This window comes from Lytechinus variegatus, chromosome 14 (genome assembly GCF_018143015.1).
Source record: "Lytechinus variegatus isolate NC3 chromosome 14, Lvar_3.0, whole genome shotgun sequence".
NCBI classification, from domain to species: Eukaryota; Metazoa; Echinodermata; class Echinoidea; order Temnopleuroida; family Toxopneustidae; genus Lytechinus; species Lytechinus variegatus.
This window is the reverse complement of record NC_054753.1, coordinates 11,777,861-11,792,380: the sequence shown is the minus strand read 5'-3', so window position 1 is coordinate 11,792,380 and position 14,520 is coordinate 11,777,861. Positions and strand designations below refer to the sequence as shown.

At 37.5% G+C, this 14,520-nt stretch overlaps 1 protein-coding gene and 1 long non-coding RNA gene across 2 annotated transcripts; both read left to right on the top strand.

The window, feature by feature from the left end:
- Nucleotides 1-468: 468 nt before the first annotated feature.
- Nucleotides 469-11,284, top strand: LOC121427663 (MICOS complex subunit Mic10-like). Its single transcript, XM_041624177.1, has 4 exons — nt 469-595; nt 6,047-6,094; nt 7,938-8,047; nt 9,558-11,284. The coding sequence occupies exons 1-4, from the start codon at nt 511-513 to the stop codon at nt 9,630-9,632; spliced, it is 318 nt and encodes a 105-aa protein (XP_041480111.1). The 5' UTR covers nt 469-510; the 3' UTR covers nt 9,633-11,284.
- LOC121427664 lies at nt 2,388-5,545 on the top strand. The gene is made up of 2 exons (XR_005971710.1): nt 2,388-4,167; nt 5,152-5,545. It is a non-coding gene; the product is annotated as an uncharacterized LOC121427664 (long non-coding RNA).
- Nucleotides 11,285-14,520: the final 3,236 nt, after the last annotated feature.

Here is a 14,520-nt window from a genome sequence, read left to right as displayed (position 1 = left end):
AGAGCGGGGTTTCGGATTCCGGTGACCCGGGTTCGATTCCCAGGTGGTACGTGCGTTAGTGCCCTTTGGTAAGGCATGTATCCTCATTACCAGGTCCCTCGGAGAGGACCTTAAGCCGTCGGTCCCCTGGCTGCTTGCTCACAGGCATTCGTGCTTTCTTATCAGTCAGGTAAAAACCTCGGTATGACATGGACATGACATCAAATTTCTCATTTCTGCCATTTTGGCGCAAGCCTTTTTTTGAACCCCCAACAAAATCGTCATGTGTTCGCACAAGCATGAACAAAATTTATATCTTTAAATGGCATTTCAAAGATAAGATCTCAGAACATTTATTAACATCAAAATATAGATATAATAATTAGAAACAATTTTTTATAGACTTTTCAAAACTGTCCCGGTTTTTTTTTTTTTTATATGCACTGTATCTCTATGATTCTACTATAGGAGTATAATACCATACTTTGACAATACCATACTTTTCACGATTGAACGAAATCGGAGAAAGACATGGCAGACAAAAATTCCGTAGGGAGTGAAGCCGTTTTGGGCCAAAAGTGGGACAGATGTGTGTCAGATACTTTGATCAAGATAGGTAAATAATTTTTTTTTAAGGATGTAACGCATGAGTATCTAGTAGGTTTCAAGTTCATGAATATTGCATGTTAAGTGGTGACGCGGGATCGCGCGTAGGCAATCCACTAAGTACCAGTTCGAGACGCCGTATCCGGCCGGGTAGGTTAGATGTACGGTACCGTACACCCTATGCCTGGCCGAGGCCGGGGGGGGGGGGCACTCAATTATATTTGATGGGGGTGTGCCTTAAAAGATCCTTAAATTTATGGGGGTGTAAGGAAGTTACCACTACAGTAAAATATAGGTTTTTGGGAACTGAATCTATGCTGGGCGGTGTGAAAAACGGTCTTTGTAAATGTAATTGTAAACTGACCGTTGTTTCGGAGGAGTTTTTCTACGTAACATGGTAGTTGAGTCTTACACAGACGGATGAATGGTGGAGCAAACAACTGCCATGTAACTACAGCATCTATGGAAGAAGTGTGCGTTTTTGCGCTTCTAGCTTTTGCGCCCTCCTTCATATTAAAATCAAGGAGGGTGCAAAAGCTAGAAGCGTACCCTTTCTCCATATTGATGCTGTAGTCAGGCGCGTAGCAAGGAAGGGGCGGTCGCCCCCCCCAAAAAAAAAAAACGGAAAAAGAGAGGAAAAAAGGAAAGGGAAGGGAGGAAAGGTAGCTTTGTTTTTTTTTCCTTTTTATTCTTTTTTTTTCTCAAAAGAGAAACTCCTTCATTTTCGCTTTGTATTTTTATATGAATTTTGCTTCCGCGCTGCGCGCGGTTAAATGACAATATTGAAGTACTCCATTGTTTCCACCCACCCTTTCTCTAACCCTATTTTCCACCTCAGCTATATGTGTTTCTTGCCAGTTAAAGTTCAAATGTATATAGGGCATGGATTTAAAGTAAGGTTAGGCCGAAGTATATGAAGTTATCCTTTTTTTTATTGATCACGCAACTTCTGGTCGGGTCGGCTCCGGGCGGGGTAAATTCTTTATATCAGTTTCTGCCGTCACCTCCATAGAGTTAACTTTTCCTGCTTTTCAGCTCACTACTAAACAACCATAATTTGGGGGCAAACATGTTCCTAATTTAAAAAGAGGAAGGTATAAAATTTGTGTCATTTGAATAAAGTACAATATTTTTTATCAAATTCTACTAAATTTCATGTCATTTCCCTGCACATTCATCTCCTGTCCTGTTTTGCGCCCTCAGTTTTAAATTTTTTAAATTTCTTTGATTCAAAATAAAGTGCTTCAGAATAAGTCAAAGAAATTAGGCATCCTTTTTTATCGCAGAAATTTCCACTTTTTGCGCACTATTTTCTTTGTAATGAAGTTCAATAATCGTAGAAAATCAATTGAAATAGAGCCGATGGGGTACAAGATACCTGCATTTGATGAAATGTCCGCCCTTTGAAATTTCCAAGTTTCATTGCTCTGCGCGGGATGGAATATCTTCCAACAAATACATTTCTTCTCTTCTGTTTTGCGAGTTAAAGATAAGCGCTGTCGCTAAATTGTTTGTAATCAATTCTGATCTCTCCAAGAGAAGTATTCAGTATATCTTCGAGAATACCCTTTTCTCTGGACCCTTTCCATGGAAAAAATATGATAAAACGCTTTAGCTTCCGCGCTTCGCGCAGGGTTATTAGTATTTTAATTTCCTCCATTGTATTCCTTTTTTGTGCGTTCACAATCACTTTGAAAACAAGGTTCAAAATCGTCAACTGAATTGGAGCTGATATAGGTACTAGAGACAAGAGAGATGGCTCCTTTTCATTTTAATTTATGAATCACCAAAAGCTTCGCAAGGGAGGGGGAAATTCCACCACCCTGCACCCACCCCTTAGGGAGCGCTCCGCGCGCTCTGTAAATGTTGGCACGCTTTGCGTGCATTTACCGCCCCCTCCAAAATGAAATCCTGGCTACGCGATTGGCTGTAGTAAACGGGTTGTTTGCTCCTCCGTTACGAGCCCAATGGCCGTCATGGGTCTATTAACAAAGGGGATGCCACAGAGCCAGACGAAGTCTCAGCGGAGCATATCCCCGACAGCAATAGACCCATTTATCAGTCTAGTGTGGTGCACGCTAGCGCTGTGCATGTATGTGGGGGTGTGAAGCCTTGCATGCAGCTCTCACTGGACAATTTGGCAGGGCTAGGGAACAGAGATGTTTCTTGCGAGCGCGGCGGGCAGCTTCTGAATGGAACTTTTATCATTTGGAGTATGTCGACATTCGACAATGATAATCAGGTCTGAAAATGGGGGTCATCAAAGCGGCACGTTCCCGTACCAACAGTATGTGAGTACCCCCCACCCCCTGGATGCTATAGCTTCACATTGCCATTGTATTGTCCGGTGTTCGAAAAATCAGTGTATTTCGGACAGGGATATGCTCCGCTCAGGCATTGCCTGCCTCCACGGCATCTGCTCCGGCAGTTGACCAAAGTCTCCCATAGGACTTGTACTCGTGTCGGTGCTCCACACGCTCACGATGCTTAGATTTAGAGTCAGCCGTGCAGACTAGATTCATACGTTCATTACATGCCGCCATGCTCACGAAAATCAAGGCACAACACTTTCATGGGATAATGCGTAATGGGACTATTAAACTAAAATAAATTCAAATATAATTAACATTTGCTATGTCACTTACCGAAGGATGTGAATCCACTTTTCCCAAGTATTTACCAGAAGGGGAAATTTAATGTCCATTTTGCTCCTTGTTGACAAACATGGAGCTTACTTGAGGATTCCGAATTTTTCGTCCACAAAGAGGGCCTGCAATTTATATTCCTATCAAAGACACTACAAGGGAAAGACTAGACACCCAAGTGCCCAATCTTTTCATTGTATAGTCTTTCGTGGACCGTTTGTTGACAAACAAAGGCTCACAATGCAAGCTTGGTTTAAGGCGATTAGAAGTTTTCTATTTCCTTTTTTCAACTTGTCATCGCTTTAAATGATTTCCAAAAGGTGTTATCGTCACCAAAAATAATCTTAAAGTACATTTTTGAAGGTATACAGTGGGTCCAATGGGAAGCTCATCTCATGTCCTTACTTTAAAAAAAAAATCATTGGTTTCGCTTCAGTGGTTTTGAATACACAGTCTACTATGTAACGATCATGCTTTTCAGCCCATTCCAAGTTTCCATACATACAGCACTGCTACTACTGATGTTATGTTCTGTACTGCCAAGCATTCAACCCTGATTGATCAGGGAATTACCTGAGCTGAAAAATCTCCATGATCTAACCAAGCTCATCAAATCATTACTTTGCATGATCAGAAGGCAACAACAATGCCTGAAAATTCATTTTTAATAAGCTTGGGAGTGGGAGATGCACAAAGATAAGAACAACAGGTCATGTCTGTTTCATGCCTATAATTCCAACAATTTTGCATTGTTTTCATTCCTTTGTTTCAGTTATGTTTATCATGAGCTCAAGTTAATTCACCTTATCTTTTTAATGAAGGAAATCAATTTCCACAGCAAGTAATGTTCGCTTTCGCGAAGTGTGATACACTTGTGGTTTGCCCTTCATTGTTCAGCCTACATGTACATGCAAGACCAATGAAATTTTCATAGAAGGTCGCATTTCATAAGTTGGGTATGCAAAAAGGGTGGCGTATGAACAATTTTCCACACGGTGCCATGGATAAATTGTTGCTACATCACAGCATCTTGACCAAATTTATTGAGTAATATCTCATTTTGAAGCTAGAACTATAGGCTAAATATATTACTATGAATTAGATCAATACAATATCAGGAACAAAAACTATAGCACATTAAGTTTGAAGTAACAGGGGTGGCGGAGCCGGTGGATGCGGAGCCGGTGGATGCGGTAAATGATAAAATATTAATTAAACCTAATTAACAACTTACTATAATATGTAATATGACTGTTATCCTCATATTTCTGGGTGTTTTAAAGCAGGGAACAACTAAATGTCATAAAAATTTGACAATTTTGAAAATATGCAGCAATGGAATACATGTGTATGTCAGCTCTGATCTGCAACCTAATCAATTAGTAAATCGGAGAGATTTGGTTAATTATCTAATTTGTAATCTTAATTTTTAGTACAAATGTTGTGTATCATTGCAACAAACATTTCTACCCATAATGTTGTCATTTTGCCAAGTATATAAATACAGTAACAGGTATTTTGGGGGCAAAAATGTGAAATTAAATACTGTTAATTAATTAGTATAATTAATACGCATACAATAATAGCTAATTATTCAATTTTTGGTACAGATTTAATTATTGTTGTTTCAAGATTATAACTGCAAAATACTAGGGTGATCCATTGCTGCATTAACTTTTGACACCATTTTATGTGCAGCAGGTCCAATTTGAGGAAAACACATTTCAAAATTCACATTTACATTGACGTCTATGTAATAATTAGCTGTTAATTAGTTATTTTAGGGAAAAATAAAGGTAATCCAGACTTAAAACTTTCATTATTTAGAGAATGGTAATAGCTATAACATCAAAAAATAAAATTTTTGACCATTTTTACCCTGTTCGCGAAATTGGACCACCTTATGACATGCGACCAGAAGTTAGATTATGAAACAAAGCTTTCTACTCCTGTACATTTGATGGAAAAAAATACCACATCTTAGAATTATGTCAGAGGGACCTTTTTGGGGGGGACGTGCTGTAGATGGATTGTTGATTTTTGAAGATCACCTAAAGACATACCTATTAATATTGTAACTGATTTTAAATGTATTTTGTTGTATTCCATTTATGATTAAAAGAAAGATGATTCATCTCTTCCCGTTCACTGGCTGTTCATGTGGGATCCGCTCCTATGAGTTATGTACTGACTGGGTTTACCCCTTAAATTGTCAGTGAACGGGGCAGCTAGAGGGCACTGGGTTCCGCATGATGATGGGCTGATGGATGGGTTGGGGTGAATGAAGCAGATGTGAAATTATTATTCTTACATTGTACTTGTTCGTGGTTCTTGTGTAGTATTTATATAAATTTCTATAAAATCAAATTTTTACATTGTAAAAGAGAACTGTTGCTCGGCTAGCGCCATGAGCGTCTACTGACGGTGTGTGCGCTCTACAAATATACGCTATTATTATTATTATTCATATTTTGCAAGTTATGGTTTTTGGTTGTTTGCACACATTTTGTACTTTGACTGTTTGACATACTGTACTTTCTTTGTTACACAATAATCATTTCATACCCCCACCCAGAATTCCACATAATGTGAAATATGACATGTGTTCTATGATTTGGGGTGGATGATTTGAATTTATTAATAATAAGCAAGTGAATTGAGAAAAAAATAGGCTGGTTTTGTATATGAGTTTAGTTGATATTACTAGTATTCTTAACAACAGAACCATTACCTACTTGTATTGTACAATTTACTCTGTCACACTGTTGTCATCTCTTGTCTCTGAAATATTTATCTTTTTCCCCCCAATTTTGCAGGTGGAGGTCTTGGTCTTGGTGTTGTATTTTCAGTCTTCTTATTTAAGAGTAAGTTTCTCTCATCACGAGTACGGGTACATGTACAATTAGCCCCGCCAAAGTTTAAGAAAAAAAACACAAACAAATCCTTAGGAGCTTGAATGATAAGTGATTTATTACTCTTAGAAATTTGACTATTATCAAGGAGCTTCCAAGCTCTTTGCTATTATTAAAGTCATGGTTTATGTACTAATATGGAGATCTCACTAGCCAAACACAATTTAAACTGATATACATAGTAGCTCAGTAAATTAAGTCATGTTTACCAGATGTATATAAAATCAATAATGTCATTATTTATATAATATTGGATGGCCTTGAGGTTAATACAAGGAAATATTGGACGAGCTTTGCATAAATATTGGACGAGTCGAAGACGAGTCCAATATTTTGCAAAGCGAGTCCTATATTTCCTTGTATTGACCGAAAAATGGGACATCCAGTATTATGATTATTATTCATACAGAGAATTTTAGCAAATAATTTTTAACTTACCCTCCCGCCCTGAGACTCTGACTCTGCTGTATGATGGGGGGACCTAAAGCTACACACTTTGTTTTCAAACAATAAAAACTGTCCTAATTTTAATTTTTCAACAAATTATATTTCACTAATTTGTGGCAAACATTCTAAAGATCATTAACCAAGTAGAAAATATCACAAAACTCACTAATACGAAAATCCCGTCGTGTTTTTCGAAAACCTCTTAATTTCGCCGCCCTATGTAGAAGGGGTCCTAAAGCTACGCACTCGATTTATCATGCAAAAAAATAGTATTTCCTGTGCCTCAATTTCTAAAATATATTCAAATTATTATAGGATAAAATGAAATTAAAGCGAATATAACTCCAAACTTCCTAACAGTTGTTGGTTTTCTCTGCATTTAGAGATTTACTGCAGCCTCTGTAGAAAAAATTTAATAGGAATTGTTCATCACTCTGCAGTCACAGTTCCACACACAGTGCGCATTTGCCATTGAAAATTAACTGCATGCGCGCGCGATGAGTGGTGCGTACACTTCGGGAATTCCCCTTCTAGTCGTCCAATATTTTCAATATTGTGTCACCTCGGAAAAAATATTAGGCGAGTTCAACAAACTTTTTAAGTGGGTCGAGTGCACCAACAAAATAACACTTGTATTTGGGCTCTAAAATTGTCTGTATGAATAATAATAATTGATAAAGGGCTTTGGGAGTTGTCCTAGTTCCTGTGTCATGTCTTCAGTTTAGCTAATACCTCTTTTAAATTTACATACTTCACATTACTGACATTTAAATCATATTACAAATGAAAAAAAAATGATAAAAAAGAAGAAGACTTCTCAATATGAGCAACTACTGGGCATTATGAACTGGGAGTTTTACATGTAAACTGTGCATAGTGGTATGTGCCTGTAATCCAATTTTTTGGGGGGGGGATGTTACAAATTGATGCAGGAATTTGACTGAAAGTCGGTCCGAGACAAAAAAATCATATTGATACACGACTGAAAAACAAATTACATACACTCTATTCCATTTGAACTGGACCATCAAGGGATGTAATTCATGATGGGAAAGGCAGTATTTACGGCGTAATGTACACACGGGTGGATCCAGGGGGGTGGCACAACTGACCAGATATGCCCCCTCCCTTTGAGAAGCAAAACTAGAATTTGTAATGGAAAAATGCCTTTGAAACAAATGTGCCCCCCCCCTTTTTTTTAAGTGAAGAACTTTTTTTTTGCTTAATTTTTTTTTAGGACGAAATATGCAAAAACCCATTTTTTGTGCCTCCCCCCTGTGGAAAATCCTGGATCCTCCCTGATTGTACATGATTTATTAAATCATCCTCTCTTTTCTTACTTTTGCAGGGAGACCGTGGCCTATAGCCTTTGGGTCAGGAGTTGGACTTGGCATGGGCTACGCCAACTGTCAGCATGAATTCAGAGACCCTTTCCAGGTCCGTGGAAAGATTGTAAAGGTAATGGCATCATTATGTACATTTATTAGTTCCTAGTGGTTGTAATGGTACTTACAGGGGATTAGGTAGTGTTTCACAAAGATTTGAGTATGACTGAAAGTGATGCTTAAGTCTCAATGCTCACGTGATACGTAATTTCATTCTTATTAGACAATATAGGGGATGGGTGTTTGTGATTTAAGAACTACGAGTGATCTTTTCTTGTAATGAATGAATATGATACACAGATTGCCGTTGGTGTTTATCTAGTTCCTAATGAAGGTCAACTGTCCTTTGTAAAGTCACTAGCTTTATGAAACACATACATATACCCGGTGGGTGTTTCATAAAGCTGTTTGTAAGATACAAATGACTTTATGCATGACTGGTGATCCTTGTGCTATGTGATATCCCTATGTTATTGAGTTATGACCTAAGAACATGTTCCAGTCGTTCGGAACTTTACGAACAACTGTACCAAATTATGAAACACTCCGGGTTTTTCATAAAGCTGTTCGTAAGTTAAGATCGACTTCAAGAACAACTGGTGATCCTTTCTTTTGGTAAATGGTATACACCATTGGCGATGGCTTAGCATGTAAGAAAGGTTCACCAGTCATTCTTAAAGTCGCTCTTAACTTATGAACAGCTTTATGAAACGGCCCCCATGTCCCATGAGCATGGTCTGATCAGTTACATACCACACTTAACTTGCAATTTAACTTGGATCACTTAGACTTGCATCTCTTTGACCCCCCCCCCATAATACAATTACTCTCAATATCCTGAGACAATTTCTCCTCGCTTTATTTTGCCTAAGATTGGGGTTTGGGTTAGCAAAGCAAAAGGGATTTAAGTTAGGTTTAGGATAGGGTAGAGCATCAGATCCAGGGTTGATGTTAGTACATTATGTTAATATAGTGTGGAATTTTTAGTGGAGCAGTTGTTGCCAGGGGAAATGACATGGAATTGATTATGCCAATTCGGTACTGATCTTTTTTTCCCATTTTAAAGAGTTCCAAACTTGGAGATTTGAGAATGCTCAGTCATTGTGCAATGCCTGATTTTGCAATCTGGATACATTGGTTTACTTTTCCTTAAAATTGCACAATAATGGATACAGCTTGTAGAGTTGAGGTTGACCACTTAGTTTATTAATGAATAAGTGTGAGTCTCCATAGAAAATGGGAAAAATCTAAAACACATGAAGATAATCCAAGAGAGTCATAAAAATGTCTTGTTTTAGGAATGACATTTGCAAATAAATTGGTTTGAGGCTGCATGATCAGGTAACAAAGAGATAGCGAGACATTTAAATTTTAATGAACAGAGCGACAATAAACGTTGCATAACTGTCAAGATGCGGGACAATAATCTAATGTTCTGGAATGGCGGTCTGAGAGGCAAATGTTTTGTCTCTTCAATTAGGTTCTTTTCCTCATATTTGAACTTTGGTTTGACAAGAATTGAAATGTAAAATATTTCTTTTGTAAGTTCATGTATACTATATTCCTGTTTTTCTTTGTCACAGGTCCTCCCAGACATAGTCGCAGATGTACCCAAGGCAGTAGAAGTGCAGGCAACCACGGAGGCATCATCATCATAGCAACAATAAGTTATTCATATGTTTTATTCAAATAATAAATATTTTGATGTCATTTCATGTGAATGTAAGTGGAAAGCTTGAAAGATTTCAGAGATCCCTTTGTGATTGTCCAAGGAGAGTCTTTAAACCAGCGTCATGTGATGAAGGCGTTTGCAATTAATCACAATTGTGTTGCAGGGGTACAAAGGACAAAATACATATTCAATGTTTACTTGCATTTTTTATATTCTGCAATAGTGACATTTAATCTTGCTTTTTCTTAAATCGTTTACTACATGTACACATGTCTACCACAAACTTGTTCCATGAAGACTATGCATTTCATTCCTGAAAATACCACAAAGATTGGCATGTCAATCAATATCATAAGATTCACCCTTCTCACTGTTTTAATGTATGGGAGTGAACTGGATTTTCATCATTAAGAAACTTTGGGCTAATGTTCTTCTAAATTTTGTAATTGTCATTGACTAGATACAAGTGTGCCACCAAAATCAGCATACAACAGATTGAAATATTATGGCAATGCCACAATTAGCACCCTGCATGTATTTCATCAAACATCCTATCCTACAAAAAGAATGTATTATCATTCACATCTACATGTAATGACAGCCTGTAATGGTTATTGAAACTTGCTCTTGATAGTTGGGCATTGAGACCCAGGCTGGCCTTTAATTACTTCAATATGAAGCAGAAAAGAATTGAAAATTACTAGCTTTACAGGTGAACTAAAGGGAAAACATGATTTGTCAATATTTGTTTCATCCAAGAGCAATCTATGATAATAGAACGTGTAGGTGTGCAGAAAGTATCATTTTCAAATGAAAGTTCAGTTATCTGTATTTTATAGTAGGAGCCACAGAGATATCAGCTGCAGCTGAAACTCAGTTCACTTTCTTTATCAAGTCTTGTTCACACATGCCCAGCCGTGTCTTACCATCTCCCTAGGTCCCATGGTCTTACCAACCATTTCTATGTAGTGTTCAAACAACCTTTTTGGCATGCATTACCGGTATGTATACAAAGCGTAAACTGCGGGTATTGCTTTGGACAATGTTTCACAGAAAAGTCAAACAAATACTACTTTGTACTGGCTTTTTAAAAAGAAATATAGATGTCCAAAGCTATTTCAAGCAGGCAGTTATATTGACCTCCTGTCTCTTCTGAATTTATTGTCACATCATACCACTATGACTTTGTCAACAAAAAGCCACTTAGCTCTCCTGCTGTACTGTTAATTTGATGACGTCTCAGAAGAGCTATTTACGAGATCATGCTTGTCGGTTGAGGCTCAACAGTTGATGTTAATGTCAGAATTACATTTCACCTACTCTTTATTGCTACTGGTTTTAAACTGAGGTTCTTTTTCTTATTGGAATATACATTTTGCAAGATATTGCTTAATCATTCTCATCATAATTCCCGATTGATTCTGAAATTTGCTTTTGCGAAGGGATTTTATTGCCATCAGAAAGTTTTTAATGTTGGAAGTGTATGAAGAATATATGGTATACACTGACTTTTGAGTGTAGTTTCATGTGTGAATTATATTGACATGGCTTGCTTTTAAAAAGCTTGTCCATGTATCATGTATATAGATGACATGAACAAGATGTCAATAATAAATTGAAACATGGTAAAAAGATTAATTATTGAAAGGCGTGTAATTAGTGATGTAATTTTGATTACAGGGTGCTTGGTATCTTTTTGTTTAATCTGAGCATAGTATAGTCTTGTGATATAGACTCACTTGACTGGTAACATACTTATTCACTACTCAATATATTCATATGGCAATAATATATTACAAAGTAGCAAATTAGGTATTTTACCCCTCTCAAAAGAACAAAAAACAAACGAGCACAAACAACCAGAGTTTCTCCCACAAAAGTAAAATTATAGGACATCATATTTTCTTCAGTGCGTCCCACAAAAACAGAAACCGAGATTTATCATTTGTTATAACTTAATCACAAATACAATAGACAAATGACCTACCATTTTAAAGCTTAGAATCTCCTCTTTCATCTAAAATTACCTAGATTATTTCTCATTCATGCATTAGTGAGCAAAAACAATTTGAAGAGGGGATACCAAAAAGTCACTTGGCGGGCTGTTTCTGGGTTTCAAATAGAAACCCACGTTTTTAAAAAGTTCAATATCTGCTCGTAATTTGATACCTCGATTACAAAAAATGGTCAGGAAATGATAAACTTCTGGATATTTGAAATAAGGCTTAAATTTCAATGATTTCATAAATGAATGGTGTTACATGCTAGCGTCCAGACTTTCTCGACACTGTTTTGTTGACGATCAGTCATTCATTCAGTCTTTTGTTAACCGTGCGATAGCTTCTGTGGGAAACCGGTGAGAACACTTTTATTAAATGAAATTATGGAAATACAAGCATTGTTTCGAGGGAACATAACTTTTTTTATTTCTTGACCATTTTCTGTGATTGAGGTATCAAATAAAAGACCAGATATTGAACTTATTAGGCATGTGATTTTCTTATTAAAATTCAGATACATGTACCCCCCGCCAAATGAGTTTTTGGTATCCTTTCTTCAAATTGTTTTTGCTAACTCATGCATGAATGAGGAATCAGAATAATTTCAGATGAAAGAGGAGATTCTAAACTTTACATTGGTAGGTCATTTGTCTATTGTATTTACGATTAAGTTTTGATGAATCATCCCTAAATCTTGGTTTTGTTTTTTCTGGGATGCACTGTATATTACTAATTTATCTCAAAAGGTACATTTCAAGACTAGCTCTTTATAATACATTGCCAATGAGAGACCACACAATAAATGGCCAGTTCATTTTCCCTCTATAAAGAGTGATAGGTGACCACATTTTCCAGAATATATCACAATAGACTTTCATGTGGTTCAATCAGTCACTCTTTGATGTAATTTCTGTAGTGGTTTCGTCCTGAAAACGACAAGAACACACTTGTTGAAACTTCGAGTTTGAGCATAAGCGGCGGAAGCGGGGGACAGGTCCCCCCTATATTTGAGGTGGGGGATGTTCCCCCCCCCTCATTTTTTTGTTGATTACCTTTTTTTTTCGCTTGTCAATTTTTTTTACCTGTGTCCATCACAAATTTCAGGTGGAACCCCCTAAATTTTTTGGCTTCTGCCGCCAATGAGTTTGACTGGTCCTTCTCAGCACCATCAATTGCCCAGTATGAAATACTTGGTGTATCATGTCACCAGTACACTCAGTCTTTAATATGTTGATTTTATCTATTCTTATAGTCGATTTGACATTTTCCGGACCTAGAAATGTTCTTTCCGATGAAGTTTTTTTCTTGATTCGTGTTCCTATGGGGTCCTAGAACAAATTCAGCTTGGTTGCCAAAAGTTGCCGTTTGGGCAATTTTGCTAATTTGCATAAATCCAAAATGGCCGCCAGATGCCATCTTGAAAACCTAACTTTTGAACCCCTGTCCACAAAATGATGAGTAATGACTCATTTTAGGGGTTTAGAGATGTGTAGAACTGATTTCTGTAATCATTTTTGCAATATAAGGTCATCTTTAGGTCAAATCCAAGATGGCCGCCATATGCAATCTTGAAAAATTGACTTGTGTTCCCCTTGCCCCAGAATGACGAGTAATACTTCTATTTAGGGGTTTTGGGGTGTGCAGAATCCATTTCTGCTTTCTATTTTGCAATATAATGTCATCTTCAGGTCAAATCCAAGATGGCCGCCATATGACGCCATCTTGAAATATCAATTGTTGAACCCTTTGCCCCAGAATCATGAATAATAATTCTATTCATGAGTCATTAGGTATGTTGATTCAATTCATGTAGTTATTTTGCACAAAAGATAATCTTCAGATCAAATCCAAGATGGCCGCCAACCGCCATCTTGAAAAATTACTGTCTGAGGCTTATACGTGTTAGAACTAATGTAAAGGGATTTCAGTAAGAATACTCATTTCTTTTATTAATTCTCAAGTTCATTTCAACATTAATTGCTCAACTTAGAATGAATCCTCTTTAGGTTTGGGCTATCCATTTCGAGTGTATTTTTTAAGGTCTATTCATACCTTTGTACTGAAGAGGCTTTTAGGGTCTTATTTCAATTTGAAAGTGTTTTATCAATATTATTTTTCTAAATCAATGTGTCCAATGATTGGTAGGCATCAGTTCGCCTTAAAAGACGATGGTGTATCGCTTGGCCTTACATTTTTGAGAGTGACTATAGAGCACCACTCTAGAGTGGCAGTCTCTAGAGCAAATTTTTACAGATGAAGGAGGAGGGCGCTGAGACACGTTTATATAGAAATGCTGCCCTAGCCTTCCTCCTAGGCCTTTTGTCTGCCAATTTAGCATTCCGATTATTTTCTGACGTCTTGACCCCTGTACTTAGTAGCTCTCCATAGAATGGATGGCGACTATCATCTACACCTTCATAAGTGTTAGTGTCTATGCCGGCAAGTTTTATGTCATATTTGCATGTGTCTTTAAAACAGAGGTGTGATCTATCGATGGGGTGAGACCAATCACACAGCTTACCTTACCTTGGCGAATCCAAGAAGGGATTCGCCAAGGTTTCATGGGGCAAACATGCCCCAACCACCTGAGGTGCCTTTGACTAAGGAGCGAGAATAAGCTTTTGATGCCAGCACGTACGCTGAAGGGCCTCTGTATTTTTCACTTTGTCCTGCCATTTAACGTGCATGATACGTCCGAGGCAGCTGACGTGGAAGGTGTTTAGACACTTTTCTTGGTCGGCGTACGTTTTCCAGGACTTACTTCCGTGCATGAGCTTGGCCATGACTGTGACAGATTTTACAATCCTGATGCTTATATGCTTGTCCTGTGAAAGGGGACAAGAGACATATAGTCGGTCCAAGGTAGGTGAGGAG